We start from the raw sequence: 22,305 nt of genomic DNA on the forward strand, positions 1-22,305 counted from the left end.
TTCACACCCTCATTGGCGCCTAGCTTCTGGTCCTCTGTGGCCACGACGATTTTGTTGTTGTAGTTCGCCACATGGCCGATCTGCAGAAGCATGTCGCTGGGGGCCATATATAGGCCTATGCCATACACAAAGTCTACAGCGCTCCCGGCATACTGTAGCACGTCCTGGTAGCGTTTCATAGCAGCCGGAAGGTCGATCGGAGAGGAAATAGCGTCTTCAACGTTCGCGGCAAACTGTTTTTGCGCGTCGAAGGCTGTGCCCGTGCCTAGAATACGCGCCCTTGTTTGCATTTGGGCGCCTAGAATAGCCCACACGTATGTCCGGATGGAATCGTTTAGGCGCTCTACGCCCGGCTGCGTGAATCCTTGGGATGTGTCGACAATGAACGATGCCCAAGCCTCCTCGGCGTCCTGCTCGATGTAGTCGACGTGGAGCGCTGTAGGCTTTCTAGAGAACGACATCCTGCTCGGATCGAAGGTCCCATCGCCAATGGGGCTGTAGCCCGTTCTCGTGACATAGTAATATGCCACTCCGAGGCCGTGATTCACCCCCACCCCCCTGCACCTCCAGCCTGTGTGCGCATCTACGCGGAACTCCCTACAAATTCTCTCATAGGCCCTCTCGACGTAGGGGTTTTTGAATGTCGCCCATGCTCTGTCTTGCGGCAGGGGGGGCTGGATCTCTTCCAAGATCCACCTAACTTGGACATACACATGGAACATGTACAGGGCCCTTATTCGTTGGTCGGGGGCAAGAAGATGGTCTTTTACAGAGACGCCACAGCCCGTGGTTGCGCACCAGACCGCGAAGTTCACTTGGTTCTGCCAGAATTGCATATGATTGGTGTTCCAGGCCCGAACAATGTCATTGCTGGTTACTTTTGGCAGCCGGTACTTGGCCAACACATCTGTGAACTGGACTGGAAAGGCCTTCTTTTCATCGATGTAGATGTCAAATCGCGTGAGCTGCTCTGCGTGGGTTTGGATACTGTGAAATGCCCCGGCCTTGTAAGTGCCCTCTCTATTGAACCTGTAAGCCTCGCTGTTCATCGTGGCTAAGATGTTCATTACATTGACTGACATTCTAAATGGGGCACAGCACACTCTGCCTCATGCCCTTAACAACCTCGACGGCCGCCTTAAAACCGCCCTTCGCGAGATAACATTCTACCCGGCCTGGGTGAATATCCCCTCCGGAGTGGGCTTCTTGCTTGAGGGCAAACGTGTTGAAGTGCCGACGGGCTACTACAATGTCTGTACGCTGGACAATGACATATTTCGCCCGCATGGGGTTTCTCTGGGATTGAATGAAGCCACAGGCCGCTTAGTCCTTACCCTCCCTAGAAATACCTTCATAATACTCCAAGAGCTTGCCCCCATCTTAGGGTTCTCCGACGGGATGACTCCCATAGGGGGGGGGAGGCTGTGGAGGGTGAAAAGCTACCTAACTTGGTCTCACACAAAGAAGTCTTCGTGCATTTAGATGAACTGAGCACCTCAGAAAACGTGAGAATAACCTCAGATTTCGGTGGCGGTTCCACACTACTTAAAGCCATCGCCGTGACTGGTGAAGGGATTAACTGCGGGAAGACGGTTTCATTTCCCAACCCACAGTACAAAACCTTGCGCGCCGACTATATAACGCACTTGACCGTGGCACTTTTAGAGAAAGACGGCAAGTATATTAATGTAGGGTACCTCAGTGCTACCCTAGAAATACAATGAGTATGGTGGACGCAGCCGGTCCCAGGTCTGCGTGCCTGTCTTTAAGCGACTTGGCTGATGTGTCGGAGTTCGAACTTCAAGGCCAGGAAGGTAAAATCTACGCCTTCCAGTTTCAAAGTGGCAAGTACAACCGCAAAAAGATTGCGGGGGGCAAGCAGAACCTGCCACGTTTGCTTCCCTTGAAGATGTCTCATCCTCTGTAGAGCAAGAGCGCAGGTCGCCGTCTGAGGTGATTGAAGAACAAAAACTCTCATTAATTCGCCTTGAAGACCGCTTTGTTCTTACCAGAGCTCGCGACTCCGATTGGTTTGTAGATGTGAAGGTGACCCCGATGACGGTCCAGACCACCGGGGCCCTGGTGAAAAAAGTTTTCAACTCCGGAACCTCTTTCGTGTCGTGGGTACCAACCAGCGACTGTCATATAGCTTTGGGTGGAGGAGGTTACTTCACACTATCTGCGGCGCCGGCTGTAGAGACCGTGCGTCTTAGCGCGCAACCCATATCTATGGCCATGCTACGAATAAACCCTGGATCTATACTTATCTTCAGCATCATACTTGGCGCGGCCTCTCAGCGCCGTTCCTGCATGATTACCGGGGTGAGACTAAAGTGGCCTGCAGAGCACGATGGAAACGAGCTCAGACTTATGATCAAATTACCGGCCCAGGGCGACCCAGTCATCCGGAGCTCTCTCGAGGATATACGGGTCTTTGCAGGGGGCGTTTTCAATCTCAATGACATCTATTTAGAGTCAGGTATAAGACTTCGCAGCTTTCGTGTTAGTAGTCCCGATGACGATTTAGAGTTTACCGACGTTGTTGATTCGTAGGACGGACAATATGGGACGACTGTACCCGGCGATCACGGATGAAAGCCACTTGCCGCCAGAGGGCGCGGCGCCAACGATTACGGATGACTATCCCTTGGCCCCGACCGCGCCGACGATTATGGTTGAAAACAACTTGGCCCCGACCGCGCCGCCGGAGAGCGTGGCGCACGCCCATCGTCTGCAGTATATCAGCGAAATACAGAATCAGCTTGAATCTGAGCGAGATCTCCGTCGGGCCTTGTACAAAAAGTACCGGCGCGGTGTCTTAGCCGCCGAGGCCCTTTATGTAGGCCCTAGACATTTTATGTATCGGAGACTGTATCATTGAAAATCAAGACCTTTTAATGGCTTTAACTGCCATTATATCACTGGAAATAATGTATTACTATTGGACCCCAGAAATTGACTGTTTTAGGGGCGCCCAATATATCACACTTTTCCCACCAATGACTGACACTGAGTGCGAATCACTAAAAAGAGTACATAAATTTTATATTAAAGTATGTAAGGTTACAATCTGTTATGCTTTGGACAACCAAGTGTGAAACAGGAGGTAGAAAAACAAATTGAACTGTAAAATACACAATTCAATACAGATGCAAGGAAAACAATGGCAATTTGGCGCAGCAGTTCAAGTGTGAATGCTGTGAATCAGGAGGTAGAAATAAATAAACAATAAAATACATAAAAGGAAAACAATCAAAATGCATGGTAATTTGGTACAGCAGGTGCATGTCACTCACAGTTACACTACTTCACATGCAACGGAACCAAATCAGAATACAGTATACATAGCTCTTACAACTGAAACTGAGAACAGGCAAAATTATCACCACTGAATATGTGACTGTCACTCACTAAAAAGAGTAGTGGCACCATACGATTTGAGCAGCTAAGTCACAGTAGGTAGAAATAAACTTTGTAAAATACAAAAACAAGAAACAATTCAAATACATGTACTATCAGTCACATACGTATGTCGCGAAATTAACTCTGGGCACAGTAGTGCATGTCAAACATCATTTCTGTCATCTGAATACACTTTGAAAACTTACATGTTAGAAAAATATTCACAATCTAGTATACATACATATAATGTTAATACACTTTGAAACAGTGTACTGGTCTGTGGGCTGGGACTCGCCGTAAAAAAATGTTGATTCAAAATTTTACCCGACAAAAATACCTCTTTTGGGGCTGCCCGTCAAGTTGGACGGGTGGACGGGTGTCTGGCTAGCCTGGTGCCCGGGGGTAAAAAAAATCTGCCCAGTGTGGGGCTCCAAAAAAGCAAATGGCCTGGTTTATAGCTCAGCCTGTTACCAATTAATCACCACCCGAACGGCGGGCTCCGGATTTTTTGCACTAGCGACCCACCGTTAGGTTAATTGGCCCTGACACATCCCACTACCTTTGGGCCATCTACAACACTCCTTGGTAAGGTCTCTCTGCCTCCGAAACTGTCGAAAGTTGCAGAGATTCCTTAGAAGTGCGTAGAGCCCGGCGCCATATGCAGGTAACGCATTCATATACTACATATACAGGAGACCAAATCCGGATTTGAGCTAGCAAACATCCCCTTATATATGTAGTATATGAATACACCCCTTACACACAGCGCCTTTCCCACCTCTGTCAGCCGAAAGAGCTATATCCCACGACCCACGAAACATGGGCTAAATTGGAAAGACTTTTCCGCATAAACAAAATATCTCCAATCCTCCTAAAAATACAGGATCTTATCAAACAAGACACGCTGAAAAAGGCTGTTACATTTATTTTTCATAAAAATCCGCAGTTTAAGCCCTATACTGGGGAGAAAATCAGCTGAATCACCCTGTTGTGCAACACAGCCAGCCTATATATAGACTATACGCCTTATGTATTAAATGCCAACTAGGTCGCCTCATATCAATATATCAATGTGTGTGTGTGTAGGCGAGACTTGTAAATAAGCTTGTCGGCCTGGCCTGGGGAAGCAGGGAAAAGGGGGGTGGGGGCCTCTATTTGTTATGGGAAGGGCCCCGGGGGGGGGGGGGGGGGCGTGCGCCAGAACCTATACTCTGCATTCTACTTGTTCAGTGTTAAAGTTAATATGAAACAGGTTTACTTTGAATGTATGATGGACGAAGGCCGCATTGATTTTACATTGCACAGATGTCAAATCAGCGGATCGTTTGTAATTGAATAGAACCCCTAGACTTACAATGCATCGAGCTCTCCACAGCATCCCACGGTAGGCCGATACAGGGCCCAATTTCACAATGATGTCGCACATGTATTATAATCGCACACATATAGGACAATGGTGCGCTGATAGTGACGTACAAAATATCGCACGGCAAATGTACGATAAAGAAATGTCGTACGCCGCTTTGTGAAACTGGGCGCAGGACTTATCATGGTTTATTGACCCACAGGTTTTTATGCCAATGTCCAACACGCAGTTCATACTTTCATAATCTGTTAGTAACTGCTAAATAGATCCTTGAATGCTCACACTTTTACATCAGCATTGTGCTGATAACATCTTTTTTTTTATTACTTTGGTTTGCGATTTTGTAAAAAAAAATATTAAAAAGAAAAGATCTTGTGGAAATTTACCTGCTGATGTATTTTCCAACATTATACTGACAAAGTGTGGTTACAGACATCGATCAATGCACTCGTTTAACAGCAGATAAATGACTGGATTATTTGACAGACGTGCACACTTATGTTACAGATTTATGACAACTTTATCGTCATAAGCTTGTACCCAGTTATACACTTAAGTTACAAGAAATAAATTACCACTTTACGACACCGACTTTGACCATATACACTGGCACTATAAAACGACGCCCCAATATGATATAGTTGCTTGGAAATATAAAAATAGTCAGTGGGTTCTTAATTGCATAGCAACAGTCGGAGTATACTGCCACCAGATATGACAACCGACACTTTCAAAATTATACCGCAACCAGATATCACACCCCAAAGAGGCACAGTATACTGATACCGATCACCATACACCAGACATGAAGTTGCCTCCCACGCCCTTTAATTTCTTGCCTCCGTGAATTGCGTTACGTCCCGCCAGCGATTTTTGGTATCGATTCTGCAGGCAGGATCACTTGCTTGGTTAGCTTTGTCAAGTTTGAATATTCTCCGCTGTATACATAGAATATACCTGCATACAGACAGATGTAAGGATTAATGGAGATTTTCTCTCCTGTTTGGTAAATATTAGCTATATTGAACGAATATTCAATTATACGCACTGACTGAAATAAAGCAGTAGTGAACATAAGGCAAACATTGCACAAACCATTAATGGCTGTTCGGTAATCTGTGGAAACGGATGCGTCCACTCGCGTTCTGAAACTGCGTCTTTTAATACACGCGGGTCGAGGACTCGAGAGATTAACAAAAACCGCGCGCAAAAAATCGCGCGGTTTTGCCTAATGTCGACCTGCGAGGTTTATGACAGGACGCGCGAGTAAGAGAACTGGAGAATGCGAGATTAGTGAAACCGCGTGATATTATTGCTAATCTCGAGCAGTTTGTTAAACATTGCGCAAAAATAACTACAAAAATCCCACAGTTTTTGGTACTCTTAACTCTTGTGTAGTCGACCCGCGGGTTTTGTGACGGAACGCGCTTCGAAAACTGGAGGTTAGCGAAACTACGCGGTTTTCTAAGCTTTTCTCACTCGATTTTTGACAAACTACGCGAGATTAGCAATAATATCGCACGGTTTATCTATTCTCGCATTCTCGAGTTCTCGACTTACGTGTCCCGTTATAAAATTCGCTGGTCGCGATTAGGCAAAACCGTGCGATTTTTTCCGCGCTTAAGTCCTATAACTTAAGTCCTATAACTGATCACTTGGAAATTTTTCCCAAGAACTAAATTTGCATAAAAGAGCGAAAGCTGCATAATGGTGGAAAGTGTGCATGTACAGCCAAAGTCTCAATTCACCTGATTCATCCGTCGGTGGGCTTGAACGTTACTGTATACATGAAGTCATTTATAGATGATTACTTGATTGGCTTATAGGTTGACTGATTGGAATGATGGATTAATGACTGGAAAATTGTCAGGCTAATTACTTGACTAGTCTGTCGGACTGACATTGTAATGGCCTGGGACTAATATAACTGTTAAATATTAGTCCCAGTAATGATGGGCGCACCTCGAGAGCCACAAAAACAGCAGGCCGTGTGTCGCAAGCAAACCGTCCAAGAAATGTGCCTCCTTCAGGATAATGGTATAAACACAATAATGCTAAGCTTCTATGTATACATTGGTGTTCCCTCGCAACAACCTCCCTCTTAGCCATTGTGACCACTCACTGAACTGTTGTTATGTTGCCATGGAAATATTGACTGGGAGTTGTTATAACGATCTGCATGTATTGTTTCTGTTATTGTTCGCACTGTGTATTATGCTGAGATATTGACTGTGAGTTAAAACTCCGTCTATATATTGTTTCTTTATAATGGGGTTTGTCCACACAGTGTATTATGCTATCAAGCTAAGTGATGTATGAAAGCGTTCATGATTGCCAGACGTGATCAGACCTTCATGTAGAGTCGTATACATATATGCCGCATGCGACACTGTGAATGTACAGTCAAATACATGTATGCCGTATGCGACACAGTGAATGTACAATCAAATACATGTATGCCGCATGCGCCACAGAGAATGTACAGTCATACACATGTATGCTGCATGTGCCACAGAGAATGTACAGTCATATACATGTATGCTGCATGTGCCACAGAGAATGTACAGTCATACACATGTATGCTGCATGCGCCACAGAGAATGTACAGTCATATACATGTATGCTGCATGTGCCACAGAGAATGTACAGTCATACACATGTATGCTGCATGCGCCACAGAGAATGTACAGTCATACACATGTATGCTGCATGTGCCACAGAGAATGTACAGTCATATACATGTGTATGCTGCATGCGCCACAGAGAATGTACAGTCATATACATGTGTATGCTGCATGTGCCACAGAGAATGTACAGTCATATACATATATGCTAGATAGATTGACAAACTTGATTGACAATGTGTGTTAAGAAAATGTTCGAAAACAAGTGTTGTTCTGGCAAACAATATGCAGAACATATTTCAAATGGGAATACGTGGCACTGTAATAAACCACTGCAAATATAGCAGTGAATTTTAACACAAAAATTGGCATAAGAAAGCAAGTGCAATAAATACATTGAAATTCACAACCAAAATTTGTTAAAATCTGAGAGTTGTCATCGAAAACACCAGTTTGCAGTGGGTTGTCAGCGTAGATGTGGTGACGAATGCAGGAAATGTCCAATTACCGTACATGCATATACTTTGTGAAACAATATACTGGTGTGAGTCATCTTAACAGCTCTCTGGCTTGTAAAGCTGGCTTCGTGCAATTCTGAATGCATGTCCACATGTTAAAACGTTATGATCTTAAAAAAGGAAAATAACAAGAGCCAGCTGCTAACGTAATGTAGGTTACATCAAAATCGCCTGTCCAGAACGTGTACTTGTATTTACAGAGCTTTAGACCAGCATTTTCGTTAGTCCTACTTGATTCCACCTTATCTCGGATGTTTTGGTGTCCATGTGTAGCCACGTTAACATACAATAGTATGTCGATATAAAACAATAGTGTTATATTGACATATATAATATTTTTAACAGCATCTCAGTCCACTGTATAATCAATGAAACATCTGTCTACAAGTGCTATTTTTTCAATTTTTCAAACATTATACATGAATTCCACGACATCAAGCGTACAGCGACTACGAGACATTCTCACATTCGTACTTTTTGGGCATATGGTGATGCAGATAGCCTATGTAGACCTACTTGACGGACAATATGAACCCTATTACAGGAGCCTATGTAGACCTACTTGACGGACAGTATAACCCCATTCCAGGAGCCTATGTAGACCTTCTTGGCAAACAGTATGAACCCCATTCCAGGAGCCTATGTAGACCTACTTGACGGACCGTATGAACCCCATTCCAAGAGCCTATGTAGATCCACTTGACGGACAGTATGAACCCCATTCCATGGGCCTATGTAGATCCACTTGACGGACAGTATGAACCCCATTCCAGGAGCCTATGTAGACATACTTGACGGACAGAATGAACCCCATTCCAGGAGCCTATGTAGATCCACTTGACGGACAGTATGAACCCCATTCCAGGAGCCTATGTAGACCTACTTGACGGACAGTACGAACCCCATTCCAAGAGCCTATGTAGACCTACTTGGCGGACAGTATGAACCCCATTCCAGGAGCCTATGTAGATCCACTTGACGGACAGTATGAACCCCATTCCAAGAGCCTATGTAGACCTACTTGGCGGACAGTACGAACCCCATTCCAAGAGCCTATGTAGACCTACTTGGCGGACAGTATGAACCCCATTCCAAGAGCCTATGTAGACCTACTTGACGGACAGTACGAACCCCATTCCAAGAGCCTATGTAGACCTACTTGACGGACAGTATGAACCCCATTCCAGGAACCTATGTAGATCCACTTGACGGACAGTATAACCCCATTCCAGGAACCTATGTAGATCTACTTGGCGGACAGTATGAACCCCATTCCAGGAGCCTATGTAGACCTTCTTGGCGGACAGTATGAACCTCATTCCAGGAGCCTATGTAGATCTACTTGACGGACAGTATGAACCCCATTCCAGGAGCCTATGTAGACCTACTTGGCGGACAGTACGAACCCCATTCCAGGAGCCTATGTAGATCTACTTGACGGACAGTATAACCCCATTCCAGGAGCCTATGTAGACCTACTTGGCGGACAGTATGAACCCCATTCCAGGAGCCTATGTAGATCCACTTGACGGACAGTATAACCCCATTCCAGGAGCCTATGTAGACCTACTTGGCGGACAGTATGAACCCCATTCCAGGAGCCTATGTAGACCTACTTGACGGACAGTATGAACCCCATTCCAGGAGCCTATGTAGACCTTCTTGGCGGACAGTATGAACCCCATTCCAGGAGCCTATGTAGATCCACTTGACGGACAGTATGAACCCCATTCCAAGAGCCTATGTAGACCTACTTGACGGACAGTATGAACCCCATTCCAGGAGCCTATGTAGATCCACTTGACGGACAGTATGAACCCCATTCCAGGAGCCTATGTAGATCTACTTGACGGACAGTATGAACCCCATTCCAGGAGCCTATGTAGATCCACTTGACGGACAGTATAACCCCATTCCAGGAGCCTATGTAGACTCACTTGACGGACAGTATAAACCCCATTCCAAGAGCCTATGTAGATCTACTTGGCGGACAGTATGAACCCCATTCCAGGAGCCTATGTAGATCTACTTGACGGACAGTATGAACCCATTCCAGGAGCCTATGTAGATCCACTTGACGGACAATATGAACTCCATTACAGGAGCCTATGTAGATCTACTTGACGGACAGTATGAACCCCATTCCAAGAGCCTATGTAGACTTACTTGACGGACAGTATGAACCCCATTCCAGGAGCCTATGTAGATCCACTTGACGGACAGTATAACCCCATTCCAAGAGCCTATGTAGATCCACTTGACGGACAGTATAACCCCATTCCAGGAGCCTATGTAGATCCACTTGACGGACAGTATGAACCCCATTCCAGGAGCCTATGTAGATCCGCTTGACGGACAGTATGAACCCCATTCCAGGAGCCTATGTAGACCTACTTGACGGACAATATGAACTCCATTACAGGAGCCTATGTAGATCCACTTGACGGACAATATGAACCCCATTCCAAGAGCCTATGTAGACCTACTTGACGGACAGTATGAACCCCATTCCAAGAGCCTATGTAGATCTACTTGACGGACAGTATGAACCCCATTCCAAGAGCCTATGTAGACCTACTTGACGGACAGTATGAACCCATTTCAGGTACCTATGTAGACATACTTGACGGACAGAATGAACCCAGGTACACGATAACTTGTTTATTGGGAGTGCTTAGCCCAAAGTGCCAGTGTATGCAATCGTGACGCTGATAGGTTTTACTCACATACATGGAAATTGTGACACAGGCGTGAATTCTTTTTTATACGCCACATCAAGTTTGATGTGCGATTATTAAGTTTGTCCCAAGTTTTGATGATTGAAAACTGAATCCATATTTTACGCCGTGTATAATACAAATATACCTAAAATTTTGACACGGATATCGATCAGTTTATCACTTAACTGCAATGCCCAAATGTATAGTGTGCATACGGTACTGGTACTTAAAGGAGAAGAAAACATAAAAATTATGCCAAATTTTTTTTTCAAGAGAAACGGGTATTTAAAAGTATTTTTGTATGGTGGGTATTTGGGACCAACTTTTGGTATTTATCATTGTTGCATAATAATGTTCTAAATAAGGATGTGATGCTTGTTTAATAAACTTATTTGGATGTAAACTTGTTGTCTATATCGAAACATATGCATTTAACCTAGATTATGATAATATTTATGAGCATATCAAAAATATAAATATGATCCAAATTGAGGTTTAATACATTTGTTAGCTGAAAAGAACAAATTCTACTGCAAAATTGTTACTCAACCTGTGTTACACCCTCATTTATGACATTATTAAACAAAGACTATAAATACCAAAAGGTGGTCCCAAATACCCACCATACAAAAACTATTTTCAAGTATCTTTTTCTCCTACAGGAAAAATCCGAAAAATATTGAAGACCACATTTAGGAATGACTTTTCGCACTCTTTACTCTGAGCTATATGTCATTTTTATGTTTTCTCCACCTTTAAGAGTATTTTTTTTATGGGAAAGTATTCAGAAATGGTTTTTAAGGAAACAGCTCAAAAGCGGAGAAGCGGAAACACCTTCTGATTGATCTTAGCCTAACAATCAGTCCGTTGTTTTCAGCCTGTCTCTTCAATGTACGGTCTGACACGTGAAATTATCTATTTGTCCAAAACACGAGGGAAATGAAAATCTCTCTTTCAGTTCAATGACATCATTTATCACCCAAACAAGTTTCTGTCTGTGATAAACTGTTATCAAATTTGACGTTGTGGCTGTGTGAAATGAGTTATAAGATTATCATTGAGAAAGCATTCATGGGTATCTAATCGCCGTCGTCGTTCCCCAGAAATAGGTCGCGTACACTGTGGGGCTTCTGTAGGCCTACTTGCTGTGTTCAAATCGTTTTGGCCGTAATTTCACGTTAAGTCTTAAGCTGAAGTAACCATTGGCCACCATGCGTTATGGGGCGTAGGGAGAGATGTGTGGATTTTATTGGTTTACCAGCCGCAAAATTCCAGGTTACAATGAATGTTGTCAGTTAAGGCATTAAACTAATAACAAACTTAGTATTTAGTCCAAATAGCTATATAAAGTTTAATTTCTCGAGCGAGAGAATGTGCACATTAAAGGAACTTTGCCAATGAACTATTTTATCTCTTCTTCCAAAGACCATCTTCCGAAAAACTCAAGCAAACCATAAATTAAAACAACACATGTTGTAGATGAATTGCTTATATTAGACGGGCAAGTTTTCTTAGCAGTGCATCAATGAAGCGTATTCTTCTCGAGGGGAGGTATGACTGAGCACGACGTTAAACCCCAAGCACTCACTCATTCACTAGAAGGGAGGTAACTCTCTAACTATTAGGCTTGTAGGCCGTTATTTCTGGTACCTACGACTACTACCTAAACCATACAGAAAACATTGACTCTACGCCTCAAAACACACATTTCTATTCCAGCTGTCAACCAATAAAAAAGTTCCAGGTCAATAATCGCAAGGCCAATTCTCAAAACGACGTTTAACACAAATTAACAAAGAACTAAGAAAGTATATAAAGTACGAAATTAGTACGGGATCATGGAGAAACAGTTAACAGTTTCAATGATGTTGGAAATACTCAAGGTGTGTTCTAGGCGAATAAGTGAGATTACTATTCAGTTCGTGTATCATTCTAGAATATAAGTTTTCGATAATAATACGTGTGTCTCATTTGCGCTTTTATTGCAACTGTTCGTATATCCAAAGTGGTGATCTCATTCAACACGATGAATATACGGTATCTAGCCTCGAGCAATCATGAAATTGATTTACTTATAAGAAAATTATACTCACCGTAAAACTTAAGATAGAGTGAAGGCGTTTGGTGGAATAGCCTCGACACATCAGTTTTTGCAGTAATAACTTGTGACGTTGGTTGACATCGTCGTACAACAATCGTCACAAATGATACAAGACGAGACACGTTACTGCCATATTGCAGGACCCTTCGGTATATTGCTGTTCAAGTCAGGATAATTTACAAGGTCAAAATTGAAACTATCCCTCTTGTCGTCAAATCTTTGGACAAATATAGATCCAGATAACATGCACCATCTGGAAAGCCTGTCATTTTCTTTAAATCCAGTAGGTATATATCTTTCAAAGCCTTTGTTATATATGGATTGTTCAACGCTCTCGGATCAATATACCGTTTCGTGAATGAGAAAACCTATATACATGTATGTTTGCACACAGGAAGACCTGAAATACATGTGAAACATTTATGTTTCTTGTATATTCTTTGGAGACTTCTCATATAGAGCGACGGCTTCTGTAGCCTTTTGCCATATAGGGATACGCGGACCCCTGAATGCTTTTTGACATGGTGTTGGTCTACCCGCCGACTACTTGTCACTGGCAACACATTTTGACCTCATGGAGATTTCTGAAATGTCCTCTACATGTATTTCTGAAAACGCATATAAGCAAATAAAGGGTATCACGGTACATCAAAAATAAATATACATTCATTCAAAATTGTTGAATTTAGAGTTGCTTTAAATGTACACATTTATGTGCACCAGACTGCCTCAGAAGAAAGTTAGGTTATGGGCAAAAAAAATTTAAAAACAGTGTGAGAATAGATTTGTTGCTTCCATTAATAAGAGGATGAATTAATGTACTGGAACTGGATTACCAATGGAAAAAAGAAAAAACATTGCACAAAGTTGCTGAGTTTCAGCTCCTGCCAATCCCCACTGGTAAAAAATATTCTAAAATGAACATCTGAACAAATGTGATAAATAACGGTACACATTATCAGCTTATGACATTGGGTAATCTTTGATCAATTAAATGTTTGATATGACTTGACTGAAGCTGGATACGAGTTGACCTGAGTTGGGTACGACTTGACTGGAGTTGGGTACGACTTGACTGGAGTTGGGTACGACTTGAGTGGAGTTGGGTACGACTTGACTGGAGTTGGGTACAACTTGAGTGGAGTTGGGTACGACTTGACTGGAGTTGGGTACGACTTGACTGGAGTTGGGTACGACTTGAGTGGAGTTGGGTACGACTTGACCTGAATTGGGTACGACTTGACTGGAGTTGCATATATACGACTTTGAAAGTGTACGAGCTCACATGGGTACGAGTTGCCCTGCACTGAAGAGTATAGACTTATTTACTTCACATACACACATATAGTTGTTTAAAATAAACTGCACGACTCTTATAGACTCTTTTCCATTGACATATTGACCTTTAAATCCCCACTACTCCACTGTATATGCATGTATATGGGACAATCTGATAGAACCCCACTAACAGGGTTATAAACATCAACCTGACAGACATGCGCACATTGAAACTAACATAATGGGCAATAAATGGGGTGATGGGGTAGGGAGGGACTGTTGAAGTTTACTATAATAGTCTGTATACATAGGCTTAAGTGAAATTTCTTTAGAATGGCATAAACATCAGACAAACTAAAGCACAATATAAGTACAGAAAACCTTTCATACACGAAATGAAATATACAATATTTTATTCATATGTATTCAAAATATAAATCGAATAATATTTGTCAATTTTCCTAACTTGAAAATAATAGAACGTTAACAAATCCTGAAGTTATATTCATAAAATGACAAAATTTCGTAGTAATAAATTAACCGTAAATCCCACAATAATTTGAGTCTTAGCTGCGAAGCCTATAATTTCTACTTTGTGTGACGCTTTGACAAGATCAAAAACTGTAAGTTTCATGCATTGCATGTGGAAGAATGGTCCAGCTTGGACGCAAGTTGCCATCAAGCCAAAAAACATACTCTATTACATGTAATTAAATCTGACAAACATCTGATATCACCCCGTAAATTTATTTATACTGGTAGATTAATATCTATTTCATAATATCGACCAGGCAGAGTGTCAAATAACAATGAACAAGCTTGCGTCTATCCATCATGCTCCCGTGTTTTACTGTTGCCGACAGGTTTACAGGCAGCGAAATTTGGCGCGAACGAAACCGTCGGTCGCGCAACGGTTACGTGCGGTTCAATTTGGCTAACCGGAAAATCGGTTAGGCCAACTGTCCAACGAGAACGTCCTTAGAGTCAGTGTGCATTAGGTAACTACAGATAAACTGGACTGAACAGCTTTCATAATCACAACGCGGCCAGTATGGCAACGCGTCTAAAAATAGAAACATCGATTTCAGCCACAGCCAGCTGCCTGTGCTGGTCACATGGAAATGTAATCATTCATATATACTTTACAGGCTTTGAGATAATACTCAAATTATTTATTTTGACTTATCTTTTCACGATCACGCAAGTAAATAAAACAAGGTTACCTTTTCATGTACATGTAGTTTAACTGCTACTCCAGCCCAAATTAGTCGAGTCTACCGTACAGATTGATGGAACCCTTACGGGACCTCACCGGCTGCGTTCTGATTTAGAGCACAGGCCTGTGACGCATAGGCCTGTGACGTCAAGGTCTCTCCTGGCCCTGTAGCGAGTATATATATATATATATATATATATATATATATATATATATATATATATATATATATATATATCACTGTGGTAAGACTCACACCACGTGCGTTGGAAACTGCGTTAATTATCAGTAATCAGGGATACCAAACTCGCTCCCCAATACCGTAATGACACTTACTGGAGGTACTTAGTGTTGGACTGGGCATATTGCAAACATATAAGCCTGTATAACGGAATTTCACGTAAAAATGTGCCACAGGAGTCAAGTACCAACCAGGCAACACACAACGTTGAAACACCGTGTGAGTGTAAAATTTCTCTTTCTTTTGTTCACCAACCTTACGGTATGAGCTGCTAGATATAGAAAAGAAAAACAAACATAACATTGAGCTGAATACTTTTATTAATGATCCAGAATGATGCCTGGAACATAAACCACGTAAACAATTAGCGTAACTGATCGGGTTGATAAACATACGTGGCGTAACCGAATGATCGGTTAGGCGAGGCGGAAAAGACGTAACCGATTTCTGGGTTTCGCCGGCAGGCCAAATTTCGCTGCCTGGGTTTACCTCAGCTACTGTGAGCATGGCAGTATACACTAGTGTAACAAAGGCGTTTCCCGCCATCCCTAAGTGTTAGTTGACAAATACTGAACGAACACAGTTTACACCTTATCAACCATTTTTATACACGTAAAATTCAGTGCAAGCTGAATTGGAAAAGCTTTCACTGTTTGAACGGAAAAATCATGCAAGAATGAACTGTACCATTGTTGGAGTCAATTAACAAAGGGAAATAACCTAACACAGTGTATGTTGGCAAGCTGTACATCGCTGACGTTTGGTGGAAGGTTACTTACCTCTAGACCTACTGTTTTTTACACACATCGCCATGGGAAAGAAAGCGAAGGCTTTTGCCCAGTGGATTACGGGTTCCACTCATGAAAGTAAGTTCTCATTATGGTTATTTAAACTTTGAAGGACACAGCAGGTAAGAGGTATACAGATCATGGCGAAAAGTTTGACTAGTTTTGTGAATGGCTTCACTCAGCATCAGCAGCTGCCATATAGCTGAGAGGAGTATGGGCTTATAGGAGGGTTTATAGCTTACAGGAGATGCGGGACGCTCTGTCTGTTTATGTAGAGGCCCACTAGTACTATTTGCGGCACAGCTGAAATCCAAGCCATAGGCCTACCTTTCATACTCTCTTCCCGCCTTGGGCAAAACTCAGTTGCGGAAGCTTGGCAGGGCCTGTAGATCTAAATACATGTAGTGTGTCCCTTAAATAGGTTGATAGAATTAACAGAGCGGTGACATGCTAACGTCAGCATTCCTTTGCGAAACACCGTAGCGCTGTATAGTAAAAACAAACGTTCACAGGAAATATCGTCTGCTCGTCAATTCAGTGTGGTAAAGCTAGGTTATAGTGCGATCACATTATTTGGCAGGTAGGCCCCTATTCGACGTATATAATAAGTTTTTATATTCGTATAATTGCCTTACATTCATTCATAGCACATGCTATCATGTATGTCTATTGCTCTTCCGTTCGTTACGAATTGTCACGTCTATTAAACCAATCAACAGAACAGCTATGTATTTACTAGTAATAGTTGAGCTTTGTTTGAAAGTAATAGAACCCACTGAGCTGTAAATACCGACTAAGACGTTTATGGTTCTCTATATGTAGGTCATGTACATTTCTGGTGTATTGGGAACAATAGACGTGTAGGTAAGCCTACAAACGTCATGTTCGCCGTGCTCATGCTTGACACATGAAATATTTACTGACTCGAGTGCACATACACACATACGCTTTTGTGTGGAATTCAACTTCAACTGTGTATGTAAATGCATGTGTTCTGTTTATTATGTAAAGATTTTTTAAATCGTTCGACACACGGGCAAAACAAATGTAAACAAATTTATACACATGTATAAATTTTGCGTTTCCCGATGTGTGTTTTGTTTTCTCAGCAAAAGTGAAAGAAAGCAGCGAATGGGGTGTTTATATGTATTACTGGACTTGTTTAGAAGCACAAGCTTTAGTTATCTCCCCTAGATTATCCCTCATATTAGTACTTCTGGTTAAATGTGTAATGGCATACTTTGGGTGTACTTTGATTAAAGGGATGGACATTTCAACCAGCTTTCATCTACAAAACTGATTCAGATTATTTCATGGAGCTTTAAAATTCTACTTTGTCTGACATTATGTTTTACAATAGATATCCGTTTTGCTCGGTTGAGTTCATCTTCATTTAATCAAACTCTCGATGTCCGACATGATCTGACGAAGCTTATAGCATGTATCAGCATGGCTGACAGGAAGATGTTTTTACTTCAGTCCAACACACACGTGCTGTTATTAACACGGATGAGAAAAATAGTGAGAAATTTGTCAGTAGAAACATGCAGCGCTAAATAGATATATGGTCACATTTCTATACAAGGTGACATAAACACAAACCAATACTTCAAAACAAAAATTAAAATTTTAAAGCAGACTTATGTGATTCTATCCCACCAATGCCCGTGGTGTTAGATTAGATCGTTCTATCCCATCGATCATTTAGCCGAAAGGCTAAGACAAAGCTCAGCTTATGTATAACCACTGGCTCTACATGTCTTTAAAGGTACATTTTATGTACCTTGTATTTGTACAAAGCCAAAATGGTTTTCTGTCGCACCGTCTTTTCGACCAGGGGAATAATTTCATTTTTGACCTTCTAAATTATTCTTAGTTGGATGCAGTATACCGAAGGGTTCTGCATATGGCTTTGCCAGGACAGGGATTTAATTTATGCGTCTACATGAATCAGTCCTAATTTCGTAATCAGTGTACTTTCTTAGTTCCTTGGTTGTTTGTGTTGAACGTTGTTTTGGGAATTCGCCTCGCGATTATTGACTCGGAGCGTCTATTTTGATGTCTGCTGTATACGAATTCCTGCTTTGACGCCTACATTTATGAGGTTATCCACAGAGCATTTGGAAAACGCTCTTACGGCGAAAAAAAGTTAGGCCCAATTTTTTATCTTTCCCGAAATGAGTTTGAAGGTCCACCATCACTATCTCTCCCTTCCTAATCAGAAATCTCCTAAAAACGCGTCTGCCTCTGTCTGAAATATCAGAGATTCCAGGGTGTTGGCGGCCTCTTGACCCCACATCCTCTTTTGTCTAGGACAGTAGTTTCTCTGATTCGCGATGTCTCTCAACTCCCTAGAAAAGTATCTACGACATTCCGCTGATATTTATGTATTTATTTCGGCCTACCTATGAAAAGCTGTCAACCGTTATTCTTTCTCAAGTGATAAGTTACATAGTCGGAAAAATATACATAATATAAAAAAATGAATGACAGATGTCTTTAAGTCTACTTTAAATCGCAATTTCGTTACCCAAATTCGGCTAAAACACGTTTCCGGCTGCCTACAGCTTAAGGGCTTCCGGGATCTAGGCGGCACCTGGACTGTCGCCTTGTGGGCTGGTAGGCCTATAGTATCACCATCCTTTTAACATTTTGCTGGATCCATCTCTGCTTGCCCGCTTGCGCTGCATTATTTGTCGGATTCAATTACAAACATATTTATTTTTTTAAGAGAAGAAAAAAGACGCAGATTTTTCTGTTGTTTCCTAAGCGTACTTGCCATGTTACACATTCTTTTGAATTCAAAGCTCATACATAGTTAATGATCACTACATGCCTGGAAGCAAACTGTAGTCGATACACACAGGATATCGTTCGTCCAGGTGATCGCATACAGATGATTGTCAGGTTGCAGATTAGCTTTGCTGTCATTAATATCAATTCCGTTACAAGAATAGCAGGCACCAGATATATTGTATTAGAAGACATTCACTTTTTGTTTGTTACTTACCGCCAGAGGTTTTTGTGGAATTAAATATTTTTGGCTACGTAATACCAGAAGTACATTGATGTATATTGTTCCCTATCTATCTACTTCAATGCATTGATTTACAGAAACAGCCAGTCTCACGTCCCTACAGCGGCATTTCTACTTAGAGAGGAATGTGTCGCGATATCAGTTCTGGTAAAAAAAAAAGTGCACTGGAAGTGGTGGAAGGCGGGGAGAAGTGTGACGATAAAGTAGCTAACTGTAACATGTACCTTATCGACAGAACGTGCACGCTTGTCAAGGGACCCAACTCTGTCGGCTGTATATAGGAGAGTCCTATCAGTTGACGATTCAGCAACACCACAGTAAATTATTTCCCATGATTCTTCAGTAATGTGTTGTCTATTTTTAGTAACATCGCTCTAGTAGCCAATCAGGACACACAACGCAGTGGTAAACTTCTGTCTATTTAAATACGACATAAAACACCAATCAAAGTTCTTATTATACATGTATGTAACATTACACTGATTGTCAAAACAAGGAAACAAGATGTAAGAGGTATACCGGTGTAGGATAAACGATAAGCTGAAAATCGCCCGCGAACTCTTTCCTATTATTAGAATTCATTGCATGCTTTAAGACATGTGACAGTTGCACAAATTCTGTTCATTTCATGCAGTTCACGAACAGAAATGTAATGAGGAAAAAATGGCAGCCACTCATTAATATATCTGAAATGTAGTATTTTAGCCTGATCATTTGCAAAAGCTGTTAATATTGAAAATGCTAATTCCTCATGCCACTGCAAAGTCATTCCAAACTGTACCCTCATGAACGTTGAAGACTTTGTAATTTACACACAAACGAAGTGGAATGGAGATAAAATGGATAATTTAGAGAACACGGTGAATGGTTGGACTGGCTAGGGTAAGGAACGGCGGAGTGAGGTGCGCAGGAAATGAGCTGAACTACGCACACTGTACAACCTTACATCCCGATTTACATGAAAGTCTGCACACGATTTCCTAGAGAATTTCCCATTTTTCAACTTACACCAATTACACATTCATTAACGCCAGCTGATTATCTGGATGCATCGTTTGTAAGAACCCAAACGATAATCGTCAGTTGTTGAAAATTGAACCTGTTATGATTTCATGTGGTGTGCTTGGTTTTATTTGTGCCCATAACCTTATGACGTATCTCTCTGGTCCAATCGCGACATACAACTTACAGCGCATGCGCCACTCTCTAAGTTCGGTTTACATCACAAGTCCGACCTTTGGAGCCCTTACTGCGGATCTGGCTAGTAGAGGCTTAGCCTTCCCACTAATGTATTTGTGCAGGACTATAATCAGCAGGACAGGTGGCAAATGGTCACACCTAACAGCCTCACTTACGTGAAAGTACAGCCTAAATGTTCATGTCAATGCATATAGTAACAATTTATACGCCCTCTGGCACCATGGCTTAAGCAGAATTAGGTAAAAAAAAATCCAGTGATGTTAATTTGCAAATTTTTAGACTGGCTGACAGAGTTTTTGTTGTTTCTGACATCACTTCCTGCCACATGACGTAGCCCTGGTTAGCCCAGGCGTTGAATACGATCACGGTCATGGCCATAAGTCAGAAAGTTCATCACGTACCTAGCATAAGCAGTACACAAAACTTGTTTATTTGTTATCAGGAACATATCAATTTTCTTGGGATTTCAACATTGAATATTCATCACTCGAAAATATTTTCTCCTTGTGACTGGACAGGTCTCACCGAAAGTAGTCTTTCTGGATTATATACACGTACGAAGTGGTCAGTAATAAAGATTCGAAGGAAAGCAAACGAACGCAAACTCTTCTACTGAATACGGCCGTTACAGGCTCAATCCTAAAAGTCCGAATTGTGATGTCGGTGGAAGTCCTGCCTACCCTGTAGTTTCGTCAGTTGCCACAGTTTGGTACTACATGCAGAGATATTTGTCAGTCGCCAATGTGACATTGATCTGTGGTTACACTGCAGTGTACCGCAATTGCATATTGAGGCCTCTAACCGGTAATCGAATTATCTCCCGATTAATATTTGAAGTGACAAGACGACCCATTGTTTACTATAAGAGCCATTACTGTCTGATTCTGCTGGTCTAATCCATGAGGACATTTGTCTGGCTCGCGAGGCATAAATGTGTAGGCTGGAGCAAGAGGTTGGTGTCGAGCACCAGAAATCGTTACAGCAAACGAGCCGTCTTTGTTTTTGCCGATCAGTGTTTAATATCTTAATTCATCATTTAAACTTTTGATTTTGGAAATTGTTCACAACCTCGTACAAGGAACTTTTAACTGCGACGACAGAGTGTCCAGCTCTGGGTGTCTACTTGTTGCTCTTGTCCTTACGCTACCTTTGCAAAAAAAAAAAAAAAAAAAAATCGGAAATTCATGTAAAATGCCCGGCGTCACTTGTACAAAGACATTTGGAAACCATCAACATCTTAGTGTTTTAGTGTCCTGTTTTTCAATGTTTGTTTGTTTTGAGAAAATTTAGATTTGCAGTGCGAAGGTCTGTATGAGTGTCCTTGTGAAATATTGCCTTACACACTGACATAATTAACACATATAGTGCTATGTATATAGAGATAATATCAGGCTCTGCGTTATTCGATCAGCAGAGATCGAATAATGACTTCAATGTGCTTAGGTCTGAGGGTTGATCAGCAGCTAGAGTAATACGTTGACTGAGCAGATATACTGATGGCCGCTGGTCACCAGGTCAAGTGGGCGTGGCCTTAGCTCTCATCGGTCAGTACGAGGCATTAATTATACTATAGATTGATAGGGGACAATTGTATTAAAACTAGGTACCGTTTTTATGATTTCGTATAAACATTTATCTTCAAAGCATGCACCAAGATTTCAAGGGTTTGAAATGGGATGCAGTCGGCTGTGGAGTGCCCTGGTTAGTGTACACCCTTTATCACTCCAGTTGTCACAAGCTGGCATTCCCCGGGCGAGTCGGTCAACACTCGTTGTTGTCCAGGCCGATTAGTGAGCTAGTCGCCCTAGGTAGAG

The 22,305-nt window shown here is 42.0% G+C and overlaps 1 protein-coding gene across 2 annotated transcripts in view; it reads left to right on the forward strand.

The window, feature by feature from the left end:
* Positions 1-22,305, forward strand: part of LOC135472010 (uncharacterized) — a 40,558-nt gene that overhangs the window by 12,089 nt on the left and 6,164 nt on the right. The window contains exon 1 of one of the 2 annotated variants that reach the window (XM_064751455.1): positions 16,238-16,332. The exons of the other annotated variant lie outside the window; for it this stretch is intronic. Coding sequence (XP_064607525.1) covers positions 16,278-16,332 — 55 coding nt within the window. The 5' untranslated portion in view covers positions 16,238-16,277. Of the gene's footprint in view, positions 1-16,237; positions 16,333-22,305 lie in introns of those variants that run through there. 2 annotated transcript variants of the gene reach the window in all.

The sequence above is a fragment of the Liolophura sinensis genome, chromosome 1 (assembly GCF_032854445.1).
Source record: "Liolophura sinensis isolate JHLJ2023 chromosome 1, CUHK_Ljap_v2, whole genome shotgun sequence".
Taxonomy (NCBI): Eukaryota; Metazoa; Mollusca; class Polyplacophora; order Chitonida; family Chitonidae; genus Liolophura; species Liolophura sinensis.